Source organism: Borostomias antarcticus (assembly GCF_949987555.1).
Source record: "Borostomias antarcticus genome assembly, chromosome: 13".
Lineage (NCBI taxonomy): Eukaryota > Metazoa > Chordata > Actinopteri > Stomiiformes > Stomiidae > Borostomias > Borostomias antarcticus.
The window spans coordinates 11,240,298-11,254,416 of NC_140246.1; the positions used below are offsets into that span (position 1 = coordinate 11,240,298).

Consider the following 14,119-nt stretch of genomic DNA (forward strand, 5'->3'; position numbering starts at 1 on the left):
TATTACTGAAATGTGATTAGTAACTCGCTACACCCCTCGTTACTGGAAAAAGTAATATTATTACTGTAGCGCGTTACTAGTAACGCGTTACTGCCCAACACTGCAGGAGGGAACTGGCGTTGTTGAATGTTGTGGTTGCACTGGGTTAAGAAGCTGAGGGCTCAGGTTTGGAGGATTCTGTAAGAGTAACAAAGCAGGTATTTTGCCGCAATGCTGGAAATATATATTTTGGAGATCATTAACTGAAGGAGATCATTAACTGAAATCTGATGTATTTGTGCTGTATCTCGCAATTGATATGAGGACGCCCATGTGAGAGGAATGTCTCGTCATAGGGTGACAAAAGGGTGGCATAATAGGGTAATAACTTATTTATTCACATCCTCAGAGAATAATGTTGCCTGTATGTGGTCATAGCTAAAAACCTACAGTATGCAGATTTTACAGATAGACCCCAGCAATACTATAAAGCCCATTTCAGGCATCTGTCCTCTAAGATAAATCTCATTCTCTGCATCTACATCCTATGCACTATAAAACCAGGCCAGGTCCAGTCTGGCTTATGTGCATGGCTGGCTTGTTTCTGTTCAGGACTGGTAGAACAGAAGCTAGTCATGCCACTGAAATAGCTGTGAATTGAAATTAAATATTGTCTGATAAATTAAGATAGGTCTTGTTGCCTGGACACACCGTGCTTCCAATGCTAATCCAATGTGTGTGTGTGTGTGTGTGTGTGTGTGTGTGTGTGTGTGTGTGTGTGTGTGTGTGTGTGTGTGTGTGTGTGTGTGTGTGTGTGTGTGTGGGCGGGCGGGGGGGGGGTTCTATGTTCTCTGTATAGAACATTGAGATCTGTTTTATCACCGGTAGCAGTCGTCAAGGAGGAGCATGGATCTTAATTGTGTTATAGTGCAGTGTTAGGCCATTAGCCTGGAGACATTCACTATTACCAGCTACACAGCAGCTGCGATAGATCTTGATTTTCTAACGTTACAGGGGATTGAGAGTTATAATTAAATGGAGTTTGTTTTCCCCAGCATACACTGGGAAAACCTGAAAGTGTGTTTGTGAGTCTGTGTTTGTGTGCAACTTGCTGAAGTAATGATTTAATCGCAGATGCTTGAGAGTGCAGTAGAGGAAACTTTTAGAATAAGTTATAGCCAAAACTTGCAGCATACTGCTGGGTGTTTTATTATTCAATGGATAAGAGTTGGTGTCAGACTGAATAACTGAGACTGTCAAGTATTTTGAAAAATGGTTTTACCACCGAGTCATCAGACAAACACTGCTGACGCCTCACCATTTAGAAGAGGTAGAATATTGACATGTTGGCAGATAGCTGTGACTGCTAACCTCTCTCTCTGATCAATGCTGAGCCATGATAGCTAATAGGGCAGCTGTTAACATTGGGCGTGCGTCAGCGACAGACATCCCTCTTGTTGTTGTTGTTCTTCTTCTTCTTCTTTCTTCTTCTTCTTCTTTTCTTCTTCTCGTTCTTGTGTTGTTTGTTTGAGCATCAGGATCAATCTCCATGCAGGGTTTATATACTCAACAGGGATAAATAACCTCGACCTGGTCGTTAACGCAGAGATTAGTGACATTAGCATATTTTGTTAAGATGATTTTCCTGCATGGGAAAAAAAAAGAAGCTAAAGAGCCGCTGGAGGTTGAATGCTACTGTGTACTGTACACAGTACGCATCTAATTGTCAATATCCTTAAGTAATCAAATAGCCAAGGCCATTATGTTTTCACGGTTGTGTTTGTTTTGCCAATATGAGCCAGCTTCTTGTTAAAGGGCATTTTCTGCCCAGATCTGTATATGAAATAATTTCTCTTACGCAGTTACCTTCAATGATTATGTTCATTACATGAGTCAGTATTGATTGATTTTTTATAAGAATTCGAAGGTAACATTATAGGTAATTCAATTTAATGCCATCGTGGTCGGCTCTGTTGTTGATTAGGATAATATAATCATATTAAATTATGCATGTTACGGCTTAATTTTATGAAACAATATGGTTCTCAATCAAAGACATAGATCATGAATTTCCTAAACGTGTCACAAGGATCCAGACAAAGACACCTAGCTTCCATCTAAAGATTTTCCATGAATGATCATCGATTGTGTATGGTCAAATTCTATGACTTAAAGCATTGTTCATTTTGATATCAACACTTCCATAGCAGCACAATTCACACTTTTTTTTTAATTTGCTATAAAGTGAGCTCCCGTCGATTTAGCTAGTGATGATAGGCCACCCAGAAACCCTGACTCTGCCCTCGGCTCCATGCTCAGTCCACCCAGAAACCCTGACTCTGCCCTCGGCCCCATGCTCAGTCCACCCAGAAACCCTGACTCTGCCCTCGGCCCCATGCTCAGTCCACCCAGAAACCCTGACTCTGCCCTCGGCCCCATGCTCAGTCCACCCAGAAAGTCTGACTCTGCCCTCGGCCCCATGCTCAGTCCACCCAGAAAGTCTGACTCTGCCCTCGGCCCCATGCTCAGTCCACCCAGAAAGTCTGACTCTGCCCTCGGCCCCATGCTCAGTCCACCCAGAAACCCTGACTCTGCCCTCGGCCCCATACTCAGTCCACCCAGAAAGTCTGACTCTGCCCTCGGCCCCATGCTCAGTCCACCCAGAAAGTCTGACTCTGCCCTCGGCCCCATGCTCAGTCCACCCAGAAACCCTGACTCTGCCCTCGGCCCCATGCTCAGTCCACCCAGAAACCCTGACTCTGCCCTCGGCCCCATACTCAGTCCACCCAGAAAGTCTGACTCTGCCCTCGGCCCCATACTCAGTCCCAGACTCCCAGTTAGCTCTTGATCCGTTCAACCACACACAGAGTTTTAATGTCATTATCCTGGTGGCCCAAAAGGATCCAGGTTTGTCTGTGCCAGGATCAGTGGTGTGTGTGTTTGTGCGTGCGTGCGTGCGTGCGTGCGGGCGGGCGTGCGGGCGGGCGTGCAGGGGGCTGCAGTAGGCATCTGTGTTGGCACTCGCGTGCCACAGATGGTGAGGGGACAGACAGCTGTTTGACCTGGAGGACGCCAGCCCAAATCCGCTGCGCCAAGCAGGCTGCAAGGCCTTGTAGAAAATCCAAAGCTGTTCCATCCCTCTGCCAAAGCCAGTCGAGAGAGGATACGATTCGGTTCTTTTGAGGAAATGCAAGGCGTTTTAGACTGACTGCCATATTGTAATTCCCTGTCTTGAGGCGTTAAATCCACACGCCAGACATGGGGGGGAAGGGGGTGGGGGGGCAGTGAGGGTCAGTGAGTGGGGGGTGTTGAAAGTTGTCAGTGGGGTGTGCTTGTTGTTACATCAGCTTATACTTTCAAAGGAAAGCTTGGGTGGTTTTGTTGTGGACGGCCACTGCTAGCCGTTGGCTGGCAAAAGCCTTTTTTTCTGCATTGCAGCAACCGAGCGTATCTTTTTACTGACCAAGCCCGGGCTAAGCGTATAATGACATCATACTGTTTGGTTCCTTCAAGGCACACAACAGTCTTAGCATCTGCAAGGTCACTCTCTTAGTCGTTGTTCTGCCGTTGTAGAATAGTATTGCGGTGGTTGTACAGTATGTGTACTGAATACCCTGTTAACATGCAGGTCGTAGCCATGGCCACAGCTGAGAGCAAAGTGATATTTGTAATTGGACCTTTGTAAATGGTAATGGTAAATGGACTGCACTTATAAAGCGCTTTTATCCAAAGCACTTTACAATGAAGGCCTCTCATTCACCCATTCACACATACATTCATACACCATGGCGGTAGCTGCCATGCAAGAGGCTAGCCTGCGCATTGGGAGAAAATTTGGGGTCCAGTGTCTTGCCCAAGGACACTTCAACGTGTCGTCAAGAGGAGCCGGGATTCAAACCGCCGACCCTACAATCATTGGACGACCCGCTCTACCACGCACACACACACACGAGCACACACACATATTCCTCTCTCCCTTCACTTCCCTATGGTTACAAAATGAGAGCCTTAGGAATAATATCTAGATGAATCAGTGTGAATGGACAGGACCCAGTGGAGGGTCAGTGTTCGCCGATTGATCCCCTTTTATTCTCGTCCTCACGCAATTAACCCTGCGCCCGCCCCTCACAAGTATTCTGATTGGACAAGGAGGGGCATCTCTTGAGCTTGGCGTTGAGTGGCTAACGGGGCATGAGGAACAGAGGGGCCAGGGGGGAGGAGGGGAGCCAAGCGTTGAGGGTGGGGGGAGAGAAAGAGAAAGGAGTGGGAGGGAGGATGGATCGGGGGTGGGGGGTCTGGGGTGGAGCGATGAGGTATCTCTCCCTCTCTCTCGCTCTCTCCCTCCCTCCCTCTCTCTCTCTCTCTCTCTCTCTCTCTCTCTCTCTCTCTCTCCCTCCCTCTCTCTCTCTCTCTCTCTCTCTCTCTCCCTCCCTCTCTCCCTCCCTCTCTCTCTCTCTCTCTCTCTCTCTCTATCTCTCTCTCCCGCATCCCTCTGGGTGTGCAGTCGTGTCACAGTGAGCAGCTCAGCCAGACAAAGCTGGCAGGTGTGCTTCTTTTTGGACCGGGCTTCCTCACTCCTCACTTCCTCACTCCGGTGGGCCACAGTAGGGCAGCCAGGCTGACAAGGCAACGCCGTCAGTCAACCGGACCGAGCCAAACGCCGTCTGAGAAGACAGGCGAGGCAGGAACAGGCGAGTCGTCTCCCATCCCTGAGAGGAGCGGTGAGTCTGGAGGAAGGAGCCTGCCGGCTCTTTCACTCCTCAATCCCTCCCTCCATCTCCCTCTTTCTCCCTCTCTGCCTCCCGCCCCACTCTGCATTGACTGCTGTTCCTTCGGTGAGCGTTGGAGACAGGCTGGGGTTGAGTTTACAGTCTGGCTTTGTGGACTGTCAGAGTCAGGGGGCTAAGCTGTTCAGAAACAGGGAGGGACATCAATTAAGGTCATTTAGCCGGCAGCTTATGTGTTTTTCTGATATGTAATAGCGAGATCCTTAGGACTCTATAGCATTAGTGTAGGATTATAGGGGCGGACGATGGGGGATGAGCCGTTTCTCCTCAGTTTCCGAGCGGCCCTATTATGTCAGTCTTCGTGTGTGTGTGTGTGTGTGTGTGTGTGTGTGTGTGTGTGTGTGTGTGTGTGTGCGCGTGCATGTGTGTGTTTCTTTTTATTAGGTGTCATGGTTTGATCATGGATGTTTTTTTCTCAGTATTAATCAAACATCTGTTTTCAGTGTCATGATAACAGCTTTCTTTTGCACATGTCCAGTGTATGAGTCATGATGAGTTCACTGAATTGTACATAAAGTAATTTCCAATTAAAAATGTATGACTTATGGAAACGAATCGGGACAAAAACACAGCTCTGAAGAGTTATTTTGTATCTACAGCATTGGGTCATGCTTTTTTGCATTAAGAGATGGAATTCTTTTCAAATGAAGCCAGATATGTATGGACAATGGATGAAGTTATGAAGTAACCTTTTCATTGTGTTGGGAAGCAGGGAGGAGTATTCCCACCAACGTAACTTCTTATTGTGAGTCAGATTGATCCAGTATGTGGGAGTTTGCCTTGTTACATAACAGCTCCTTTGAGAAAGGGTTACATGCTATTGTCTATGCACTTCGCACCTCCACACCATCACCATAATCCTTTCGATAAATAGACATTGATTCTTCTATTTGTCTATTTATTTTTAATATTATGCTGCATTCTCCACCCTCAGCCTTCTTACAGTACCTGCAGCAAATAGCATATTCTACATTTTTCTTTCTCCTGCTGGCAGTGGAAGACTTACAGCATTGAATATTGTATGAGGCGATGTCTGCATGGTTGAAAGGAGCCATCACACTGCACTCAGTGATTGGGAAGTACGTGCCTTGATGTCAGTATGAAAGAAAAGCATTCACACGACACACATTCACACTAGAGAAAGGCCCTGAACCCACTGTAGGTTTAGCTGTAACCATATGTAGTGAAAAGCTTATGGGTTTGTTATGAAGTGGGACAAATGGAGTCAATAGTGTGTATGCTTTTACATTGAGCTTATTTTCCAGTCTTACATATGAGATAGAAGATTGAACCAACATCCACCATCTCACTGCATCCTGTACTCTCTGTACAGTACATTGACTCATTGTTTATTGAAAAAGTTATGATGCAAACACTGCCTAGATTGCTCACATATTGTCAGGGGAAGGGGGTTATTGGGTACAGCCGTTGGTCTTGTTGAGACCCTAACACAGGCAAGTTAAGGAGCGTGGGTTGTCCCTCCTCTGCCTGTCAGATCCATCAGAGATGAACCAGTCAGAGGCTGGCGCCTAGGGACCCGCCTCAATGCAATATTCAGCCCAGAATACAGGCATGCTCTCAGGACAGCCGTCAGGGGCCTTAGTCCTCATGCTGTGTTTGGCTGCTCTACTTAATTCATATGCCCCTTCAGCACTCTATACGTTAATGCTATCATATTAATATTTACAATACAACAACATTGTAAATGGATTTTAGTACAGTTTCAATAGGACCCAATGAATGATTTTATAGGCTATTCCAGTCAGGGAACAGGGATTTTAAGACTGTGTTTTACTTCAGTAGCTTGTAAAGGGTGATTTATATCCTACATCTAAGTGTTTTCTCATTCAATCTGCCAGTGTACAGTACTTTACCACAGCCTTACATTACTAAAGCAATGACTAAGCATTTTGACTAAAACTATTGTAAAGACAGGGAGCTGTTCTAGATAACAACAAGAAAGGAGGATTACAGAAAATCCTACCAGTTACAGTCAACTTATTGAGGAACATTCTAATCTTTTTACCACACACATTTTAGACTAATATTATTTGGGGTTTGTGGAGGATTGTCAGTATTGTTAGTACACCTCCCAGAGGAAGGAAGAGAGAATGAAAATCAATGTGTCACAGCCAGGAGCAACAGAGAGAAAAATTACTCTCACATTTATTGTTGATAAGAATTTGGAGACAATAAGGCTTTTGAACAAACACAAAAACAAAACAAACAAACATCTTTATTTATCACACGGTGAGAGGCGGCACATCACACGGTGTAGGTGGCGAAATGCACACACACACACACACACACACACACACACAAATGGCTGGTGCATCTACGGAATAAACTTCTCTCTGCTATTAAACCATCCCGTCGTCCTTCCCCCAAGGGCAGCCGGGAGCAGACAGTAGGCAGCGTGCAGGGGGACGCGCCCGGGGGACAACCAAGTGCTCCTGTTCGTCTTCGCCAGGGACGGACAGCGTTAGCTATCTGTTCTTCTGCATGGTTTTCGTATTGGATTCTTCATGGGGGAAACCCTTGCGAACATGGGGAGAACATGCAAACTCCGCACAGAAAGGCCCAGAGACCTTCTTGCTGTGAGGCGACAGTACTAGGTACTGCGCCAGTGTGCAGCACATGAGCGATTTTGGGGTTCAGTGTTTTGCTCAAGGACACTTTGGCTCAAGGACACTTCGGCACACTCAAGAAGCTGGGATCGAATCCCCAGCCGGCCACTCCACCTCCTGAGCCATCTGCTTCACTTTAGTGAGACAACTTCACCAATAAAGTAACAGAGGCTCCATTTTAGGAAGTATCTATTGACTAGGGAATTAACATAGTGAGTCAGACCATGACTAGCAAGTAGCTACACGGAGATGATAATCTTGTATTTTCATAGAAAACTTGAAAAGGATCCCGGCCATTTTGATTTAAATTATTACATTTATAGACTCCCAAAGCGGTCTGCCTTCACACAAAACTCTCTCCCTCACTTTGTACTCTATTACCTTAAAAGGGGGGGGGTTTATCAGATAAATAAAAAATAAAAAAAGGTTTCTCTTGTGCCTCTCAGCTTCTCTCAAAGAAAACTAATTTCAGTTGGATTAAGAGTTTGATGTGTGAGATTACAGCACAGGGGGCTGATTAGCACTTCCAAACCACCATGTCTTTGATGCGTGTGGTGGCTGTTGGAAGTCCAGACGTAAACTACTTTCTCAGTGAAACAGGCCTAGGACTGGCTGTGATCTCAGCAACTCTGACACTGTGGCCTGTGCCTCATTTCCCACTGTGTATACGCCTCCTCTTCACTCATACTGCACAAGATTTTGATATGATACGAGACATGATGAGCTCACTATTTGTCTATGGGCAGGAGCCAGTCGTCACTTCCCAAAAGTATTCTGCAGGGCTGCCAATCCCCTTTGGGGACAGTGACAGACTCATAAAGGTCTGGCTCCGTCTGCCCTCCTGTCTGCTGTCGCCCTTTGGTCTTTTTCTCCTTGATTGATGATTCAAGCAGCCATTGATGGTACTGTAGCTACGGCCAGCAACACACACACACAGACACACACACACACACACACACACACACACACACTGAAACAAGGCAAGGCAAGTTTATTTGTATAGCACATTTCAGCAACAAGACAATTCAAAGTGCTTTACATTAAAAGCATGAAGACAGAGGCAGAGACACATAAATGGTCATATAAAACAAATGTAAAAAAGGCCTGTGCCGGACAACCTGAGAGGTCTGGATGGTTCATAATGTAGCAGCAGATCAGAAATATATTTTGGCCCTAGACCATTCAGTGCTTTATAAACCAACAGCAGTATTTTAAAGTAAATTCTTTGACAGACAGGAAGCCAGTGTAAAGACCTCAGAGCTGGAGTGATGTGATCCACAAGGCTCTATCCACATGTCATCAAGCCAAATATTCTCTGTCCCATCCTGCAAAGAAGAAAGTCGGCTACTGTAGCTTAAGTGCTTCGGAAGATAAAGTCGGAACGAACTTCCAGGCAAAGTCAGGAAGTCAGGGCCTCTTAAGTGGAGCCAGCGGCTTGCAAGTCTATTGATTGATCTTGTTTTATGCTGTGCATTCCCATTCACTTTCAAGCTCCATTTGAATTGTGTTGAATTGTTCTTGTAGTGAGATAAGTGACTTGTTTAGTAAGCATAGTTGCTGATCTTCGAAAGAACAGGCTCACAGTGATGTATACTAAATGATAAATTACACAATGACGAATGAAAAATCTTGAAATGGAATCTGGACACAGACTATTTTCAATTTGTAGATTCCATTTATTCTGATATGGAATTGAGATGATGAAGTCATTGTATTCCAGAAGAAGTGAGGTTGAAGAAATCTTATCACATTTCAGGGAATAGTTAAAGATTTAGACTGAACAACACGTTGTGGAATAGCGGAGGAAACACGTCATTCACACAACTGTACAGAACTTGCACTGCTTTGCAGAAACGGTGCTGTGTATTTAGCTGTCCAGTCCATTGTAAACGAAACACTGCAGGAACTAATTTGCACAACTTGTAGCTTCTGAAAAGCAACACAGCTCCATTCAAACCCTGTCCAAAACATCATTAGTTTTGTGTTGCATGAATGCACATTTTGGATTGAGGTCGATAATAAGACAATAGCATTATAGAATAAATCCATCAAAAGGCTGAGACAAAAGGAAACATGACAGCATATTAATCTGTCACTATATTCAAACCCACTTCTCATGGTAACCTGTTGAAAACAGTTTTGTTTGAGAAGAACCCACACATCCACAGATGTTGCCTGTTTTATAATAACATACTGTGAATAACTCAACTTCAAATCACATTATCTAACTCTGATACAATATGAGAAGCCTCAGTTCCTCTCATCATCCATTGTAGGCCTTTCAAAATAGTCATTATCTTCCCATTTCCATCCTGTCTTTGGGTTTCATCTTTGTCCAGGATAAATTATAGATGTCAGGAAGAGGCCATGTTTGTGGGTCTAAACTTTAATTAGATGACTATCCTAGCGCTGAGACCTTTTGAGGGATTGGACGCTATCTCCATATGCTGGAAAATAATTGGCTGGGAACAAAGGGTTTGAATAGGAATGACATTTTGGCTTTGTTGAAAGTGGAAAGCCTATTAGGAGTTGAAACCCTCCGGTGTGTGCGTGCCGGGCACACAGGCTCGGGTTTGTTTGTGCTGCTGGACTGCTGGTGGGTCATTTTCCTCTAAGACTCAATTTCACGATGAGGGAGGTGATCAGATTCCCAATATTAAATAAGAGAGTACACACACAAGAATGAGACCAGATATGTTGACATGGCAACCAGCTGTGTGTGTGTGTGTGTGTGTGTGTGTGTGTGTGTGTGTGTGTGTGTGTGTGTGTGTGTGTGTGTGTGTGTGTGTGTGTGTGCAGGCGTGTATCGCGTTTGTGTGTTTGTGTGTGTGTGTGTGTGTGTGTGTGTGCTCATGTGCGTTTTGTGAGAGAAAAGAATAGGCAGAGGGCACTAATGCATTTTCATGGAAGTAGATTTATTAGATGTGATAGCAGAAAATTGGATTGCAAATGGCTGAAACATGTTGCTGGAAATGTGCCAGCTCTATTTCTCTGAGGTAATTAAACGTGTTCTGGAATTATCTCAGTTTGATCGACATGGCCTTTGTTTAGGGGCTCTGTCTCAATACATCAACTGAATTAAAGTAAAACAAATCAAAAAGATAACTGATAAATAAGACCACAAAAAGATAAGAACACATTTCTATGGGTTTATTCAGTCCACATGCATTGTATTAATGCCATGACTGCATGAAAAATGACCAGGGCCCTATGGAGGAGAGAAAACCAATACCCAGAAGTCAGTATGGCTCTAATCAGAATTTAAGGAGGGTCAAGACACTACTCAGTATACTAATTAGCGATGATAATTTATCAGTGGCAAATTGGAGGCGCGGGTGAGAGCAGGCGACTGGAAAAAGCAAATGGGTCTCTGCAACACGGCTGGCTTGTTTCCGGAACACTCTCCTCTCCCTAGGGACCTGGGGGCAGGAAGGCGAGGAAGCCAGGTCTGGTAGAAGCTGCAGGCTTGAGGTGCTTTACCTACTGTAGCCTTTGACACTGCTGTGCTGTACATGCATGCTACATTGAAAGGACCCCCAGTTATAGGCTAGATGGAGGGCTGAGAGAACATGAGGAGAGATGGAGGAGAGGTGTGTTGGAGGGAAGATGGACACTACTGTATTTGTCTTCATTTGCCTGTAGTGCATCTTGACAGTTTACTTATTTTCCCCCATCTTTTCCTCTCCCTCTCTTTCTCTGTGTGTGTGTGTGTGTGTGTGTGTGTGTCTCTCTCCCTCTACAGCTGGGATGACAGTAGCTCGGTCAGCAGTGGTCTCAGCGATACTCTGGACAACATCAGCACAGACGACCTGAACACGCCCGCCTACTCCGGCATCAGCTCATCCTCCCGCAAGAATCAGGGCACTCAGGTACCGCGTGACATCGAACATCTTAACAGTCTCCCTCGATGGCTGATACAAATGTTGGACGATAACGATAATAGCAGTGAACTTTGTTCATAAAACAATTAATAACACATCATTAACTTGTGCTGAGCTGCACAACGCCTATGGTAGAAGCAGTCTTTTTCCTAAGTGTGGATTTAGCAACCAAGGAAATCTGCAGTGGAAGGTTTCTCCTCATGCAGTTCTCAGAGAGTCTGGTAAAAATAGATGAGTTTCTGTGCCCTCTTCTGAAATACTTCACAGATTAAGGTCTCTGAGGTTGCAAGTGAGGCAAGCTTCGTCATGTGTCAGGTTGGTTACTCATACAGGTGTGTGTGTGTGTGTGTGTGTGTCATCTCTCACAGTCCCAGAAGGGCTCACAGCAGCATGCAGAGCAGGAGGTAAGCAGCAGCTGGGCAGGAGCTGAGGACCTGAAGAAGGTTGACGAGGAGCTGGACATCAGCATGGACCCTGGCTCCAAGTGGAAACCTTCCTCCTCCTCCTCCTCCTCCTCCACGGCCGGCCAGTGTGATGACCCCGGGCAGAAGACGGCTCTGCCCATGTCCCAGACAGGCTCCTGGAGGAGGGGCATGACAGCCCAGGTGGGCATTACGCCACCTCGGACCAAGGGCACATCTGCCAACCTCAAAACTCCTGGTATGACACACTCTTGTTGCCATGTTGTTTTGCTTTATAATATTATTATATACTGTATTTCAATGCCAACCTAAATTGTTAAATTTGAACTACTGCACTGAATTCAACTTCCATTTAGTTGATATTCAATTCTTATGAGACATTTCTTAGTTTCAAGTCGATTTATACTTGAATTTCATTTGTACTGTAGATCTACAGTAATAACGCTTCAGTTTGATTGGATAACAGGGTCAGTGAATCTGCTCTTGAAGCCTCAGCCAAGTTTTAAGTCCTTGTAGTTTTTCGTTAGCTCAGCAACTTTCCTGTGTTTGGCTAAGATTAGTATAGCTTTCTGATTTAGCTGAGCTCTGTAATAAAAGGAGCGCACGTTGTGGGTGCTAGCAGTGATGGGTGACAGCATGGGGTGATAGCAGCATTATTTGGGAAATAAACATTGAAGTTGACCTCACCTCTGCTCTGTGCCCAGCTAAATTATACACTACCCAAGCGTTTTACAGAGGGCAAGGTGTGTGCCTGTGTGCTAATGAGAGCGTTGTGTATGGACAGGTAAAACGGACGATGCCAAGGCCTCGGAGAAGGGCAAGGCTCCCTCTAAGAGCTCGGCGAGCGTCCAGCGTTCGCCCTCCGACGCAGGCAAGAGCAGCGGCGACGAGGGCAAGAAGCCACCGTCGGGCATCGCCCGCCCCCCGACCGTGGGCTCCTTCGGGTACAAGAAAATGGGCGGCCCCTCCGGCGCCCTCATCACCTCCAGTGGCGCCACCCTCGCCAGCGGGTCTGCCACCCTGGGCAAGGTGCCCAAGTCGTCCGCCATCGGGAAGGGCGCGGGCATCAACGGGGCCCGTAAGACCAGTCTGGACGGCGCCCAGCCCCAGGACGACGGGGTGCTGCTGGGCTGTGGGGGTTCCAAGGTGCCCCTCCAGTACCGCTCCCTGCCCCGGCCGGCCAAGTCCAACAGCGGGGGCATGGTGGTTAGCGGGCGTGGCGGCGGGCATCGCTCCAGCTCCTCCAGCATCGACTCCAACGTCAGCGGGAAGTCGGCGGGCGGCGGCGGCGGGTGCGGAGGCGCCGTGTCGGCCGCCACGGGGGCGAAGCGTCGGGATACCGGGAAGGTGGGCTCGGGGCGCTCCAGCCCTATCACCATCAACCAGACCGACAAGGAGAAGGTGGCCGTGTCGGACCAGGAGCCTGCTGGGCTGTCCACCTCGCCTAAATCCAGCCCCACCTCCACGGGCCAATCAGGACTCCGGCAGCCTGGGAGCAAGTATCCCGACATTGCCTCGCCCACCTTCCGCAGGTAAGCCGCTCTAATAACTTGGATTCCCAAGATAATGTACAGTATAGCCTTAGGAGCAATTACAGTTGAACATAGGACAAGCTATAATGGTATAATTAACTGTTATTTGTGAGATGCAATTTTTTTCCCGGTTCATGTGCATATACACACACACACACACACACACACACACACACACACATACACACAGACCCCTGTGATGGATAGTATCGTTTCACTGAAGCTATGGGACCTGAGAGGCAAATTCTCTGTTCTTGATTGAAACACCGCCACTGGCGCCACATAACTCCTGAATCTCCTAGATAATAGATAAAAATAAAATGATCATTCAGACACCCACTTAATCAAACGCCTGCACAGAAATTGTATCAAGAGTTTGTTCAGCTTAAAGCTAGGAGGAGGAGGCCAAGATGAGGTGGCCCCCTGGTGTCCAAAACATGTCAGTACAAGAAGACAGGCGGCAGGGACAAGTGGCTGTTGATTTGCCATTCAGGTCAGGCAAATCAGATTCTCCAGACTTGATTAAAGCAGGCAGGGCGAGAGCTACTCTTCATGCCAGCCTTCTCTGTCTCGTTAACACATGGACGCTTGCCAGGCGTGTCCGAGCAATTAAACCGCCGTCTGATGTGTCGAGTTGATCTGTTACATCTGCCCCTCGAGATGCTCACCTATTAGTTAGTTCAGAGTAGTTTTGATGACAGCCAACACCAGCGACGACACAACATATGCGTGAGGCGATCAGGGTTGAGTGGTCAGACCAGTGGTTGATTTGATGGTGGAGATATGAATGGGAGAGGGTGTGACCCCTGACCTGGGTAACTGGGTATGCAGATCACTGAGTGCCAGAGGAACAGCAGGTAGATGAGGTAGCGTATTTCATATGAGCATTTT

General features: G+C 46.6%; 1 protein-coding gene across 1 annotated transcript in view; it reads left to right on the forward strand.

Moving 5' to 3' along the window:
- The window catches only part of nav3 (neuron navigator 3), a gene marked incomplete at both ends in the record, with an annotated part of 153,249 nt that overhangs the window by 114,225 nt on the left and 24,905 nt on the right, over positions 1 to 14,119 (forward strand). The window contains 3 exon segments of the mRNA XM_084447775.1: positions 11,136 to 11,262; positions 11,643 to 11,934; positions 12,481 to 13,228. Coding sequence (XP_084303901.1) covers positions 11,136 to 11,262; positions 11,643 to 11,934; positions 12,481 to 13,228 — 1,167 coding nt within the window.